This window comes from Pongo pygmaeus, chromosome X, assembly GCF_028885625.2.
Source record: "Pongo pygmaeus isolate AG05252 chromosome X, NHGRI_mPonPyg2-v2.0_pri, whole genome shotgun sequence".
NCBI classification, from domain to species: domain Eukaryota; kingdom Metazoa; phylum Chordata; class Mammalia; order Primates; family Hominidae; genus Pongo; species Pongo pygmaeus.
Genome location: NC_072396.2, coordinates 114,847,387 through 114,850,369, shown reverse-complemented (window position 1 = coordinate 114,850,369; position 2,983 = coordinate 114,847,387). Strand labels below are relative to the sequence as shown.

The window sequence follows — 2,983 nt, the reverse complement described above, 5'->3', positions numbered from 1 at the left end:
GTATTAGGCAAAAACATGTTTGGAGAAGAAGCAGGAAGGATGACAGTATTTCCTGTCTTCCTAACTAAGCATTCTGTTTAATGATGGCATGGCCCAAGTTTCTGTCTTCTCCATCATACCCAGTAGACATGGGGAGGACCCACACTAAGTGTCCCAGGCAAGTCTGATGATGTTTGTAGCAAGAAAGAGCTGCCATTCTGGAGGATTATTCTCCTCTTGCCTGGCTACCCCAAATCTGGGGAAAATCTTCACAAACCAACTGTACAAAGAATGCTTTGGGGTATTAAAGCATTTGGTCTAGAAGGCAAGGCCACTGAAGAAATCCAGCAGTTTGGATGATGAATGTAACTCTCCCTGTTAGCACTTTGGCTGTTGTACTTTTTCAAAGGCATTTGCTCCAGAGATTCAGCCTTGGGAATCAAAGGAACTGTGCTGAGAAGACACTGTGGGCTGAGGCTCCTCGTGCTTCTTCGTGGTGTTCAATTCCTAAGCCCATGATCCTCTGGAGGAGCATTCTTTACAAACCAAGGTCTCTAATTCATCACATGTGGCTAACGGATCAGAATCATCAGCCACCTGCAACAATTTAATTTCCAGGGTTCTTTCTCTTGTCAACTACAGATCAGGAAACAAATGCATGAAAGTGGACATCTTTTTTCCTCTTTCAAAATAGAAGCAGGTGACATTATTCGCAGTAAAGAACTGCTGAGCCTTTCCACACTATCTGCAGAGGGGTCCATACGGCATTGTTCTGGATTCCCGTTGTAACTTAAAGGGAAACTTTCACAATGTCCGGAGCCCTTGATGTCCTGCAAATGAAGGAGGAGGATGTCCTTAAGTTCCTTGCAGCAGGAACCCACTTAGGTGGCACCAATCTTGACTTCTAGATGGAACAGTACATCTATAAAAGGAAAAGTGATGGCATCTATATCATAAATCTGAAGAGGACCTGGGAGAAGCTTCTGCTGGCAGCTCGTGCTATTGTTGCCATTGAAAACCCTGCTGATGTCAGTGTTATATCCTCCAGGAATACTGGCCAGAGGGCTGTGCTGAAGTTTGCTGCTGCCACTGGAGCCACTCCAATTGCTGGCCGCTTCACTCCTGGAACCTTCACTAACCAGATACAGGCAGCCTTCCGGGAGCCACGGCTTCTTGTGATTACTGACCCCAGGGCTGACCACCAGCCTCTCACGGAGGCATCTTATGTTAACCTACCTACCATTGTGCTGTGTAACACAGATTCTCCTCTGCGCTATGTGGACATCACCATCCCATGCAACAACAAGGGAGCTCACTCAGTGGGTTTGATGTGGTGGATGCTGGCTCGGGAAGTTCTGCGCATGCATGGCACCATTTCCCATGAACACCCATGGGAGGTCATGCCTGATCTGTACTTCTACAGAGATCCTGAAGAGATTGAAAAAGAAGAGCAGGCTGCTGCTGAAAAGGCAGTGACCAAGGAGGAATTTCAGGGTGAATGGACTGCTCCAGCTCCTGAGTTCACTGCTACTCAGCCTGAGGTTGCAGACTGGTCTGAAGGTGTACAGGTGCCCTCTGTGCCTATTCAGCAGTTCCCTACTGAAGACTGGAGCACTCAGCCTGCCACGGAAGACTGGTCTGCAGCTCCCACTGCTCAGGCCACTGAATGGGTAGGAGCGGCCACTGAATGGGTAGGAGCAACCACTGACTGGTCTTAAGCTGTTCTTGCATAGGCTCTTAAGCAACATGGAAAAATGGTTGATGGAAAATAAACATCAGTTTCTAAATAAATAAATAAATAAAAAATAAAAAATTAAAATAAAATAAAATAAATAAAATTTTTTAAAAAAAGAACTGCTGTAAACCTTAAACAATTCATTTCAGAGCACTTTCTGGGGAACATTTCCATCCGGTGTAGTGATGTGGACCAATCCAACCCACCCATTTTGTTTAGTGCACTGATATATTTTTAAATGTTTCTTGTCCATTTTGAGAAACCAGATAAAAATTATAACAACACTTTCTTTACGATTGAATTCTTTGTTTGCAATTCACTGAAAACCTGCCCAAGCAGTCTTAACCAAACATAAAAGGAACTTACCGAACAATGTAACTGTATAGTTTGGCGAAAACTGAAAATCTAGCCTTGGGTAAGCCTTATGCTGCTCATTCAGTCTCTTGCTCTCTTTCTCTATTTCTCAGCTCGACATCCTCAATGAGGACTCCATTCTCAGGTCCAGTCTCTCTTCTTGGTCTAAAAGAGGGACATGGCTGCTACTTCCAGGGGTACACACTACCCCATTTGTGTTAAAGAAAACATTTCCCCCCAGTATTCCCAAGCCAAAATTTTAAGATTCAGTCTGATTTCAACATTTTGGGTTATACGGCCACCCCCAACCAAACACTATGTCCAGGGAATGAAACGAGTGTCTGGCTTATACTAGTTTGTGTTCCATAAGTCCACTGGTCAACTGCCTCAAAACTACATGTATCCCCAAATGGGAATCAGGATTTTTGGGAAGGGAGAAAGTAGAAATGAGTGATGGAAAGGCAAACAACAAATGTCCACTCTGTGCAACACAAATTGTTGCTTATATTAGGTAATTGTTTTAACTTTAAACTTGTCTAAACCCCTTCACACCCATTAGCACACTAGAGACTTGCAACAACCCTAACAGGTAATCAATACTGGAAATATTGTTCCCACTTCATAGATGAGGAAACTGAAGCCCAGATGAATCAAGTGAATTCAATAAAGCTGCACTGTTGCCTAGTGTTAGAGACAACTGACCCTTGGGTTGTAGAAATCTGATCCTCTAACACCAAATCCATATATTTATATGAATTATGTTCATTGTATCTTATTTTTTAATTCCATAACCCACTCCCATTCCCCTCCTTCCTACTCTCACAACCTTCCTAAGATATTAATATTTAACATGTAGTTTTTGTGTTAGATTATGTTCTTTCAAACTGTGTATTGTTGTTTTGTATGCATATCTTC

General features: G+C 43.0%; 1 protein-coding gene across 1 annotated transcript; it reads left to right on the top strand.

Annotated features, from left to right (window-relative positions):
* The first annotated feature begins 754 nt into the window (after positions 1 to 754).
* Positions 755 to 1,712, top strand: LOC129025376 (small ribosomal subunit protein uS2-like). Its single transcript, XM_054473169.2, has one exon. It carries the CDS (start codon positions 888 to 890, stop codon positions 1,695 to 1,697), a length of 810 nt encoding a protein of 269 aa, XP_054329144.1. The 5' UTR covers positions 755 to 887; the 3' UTR covers positions 1,698 to 1,712.
* Positions 1,713 to 2,983: the final 1,271 nt, after the last annotated feature.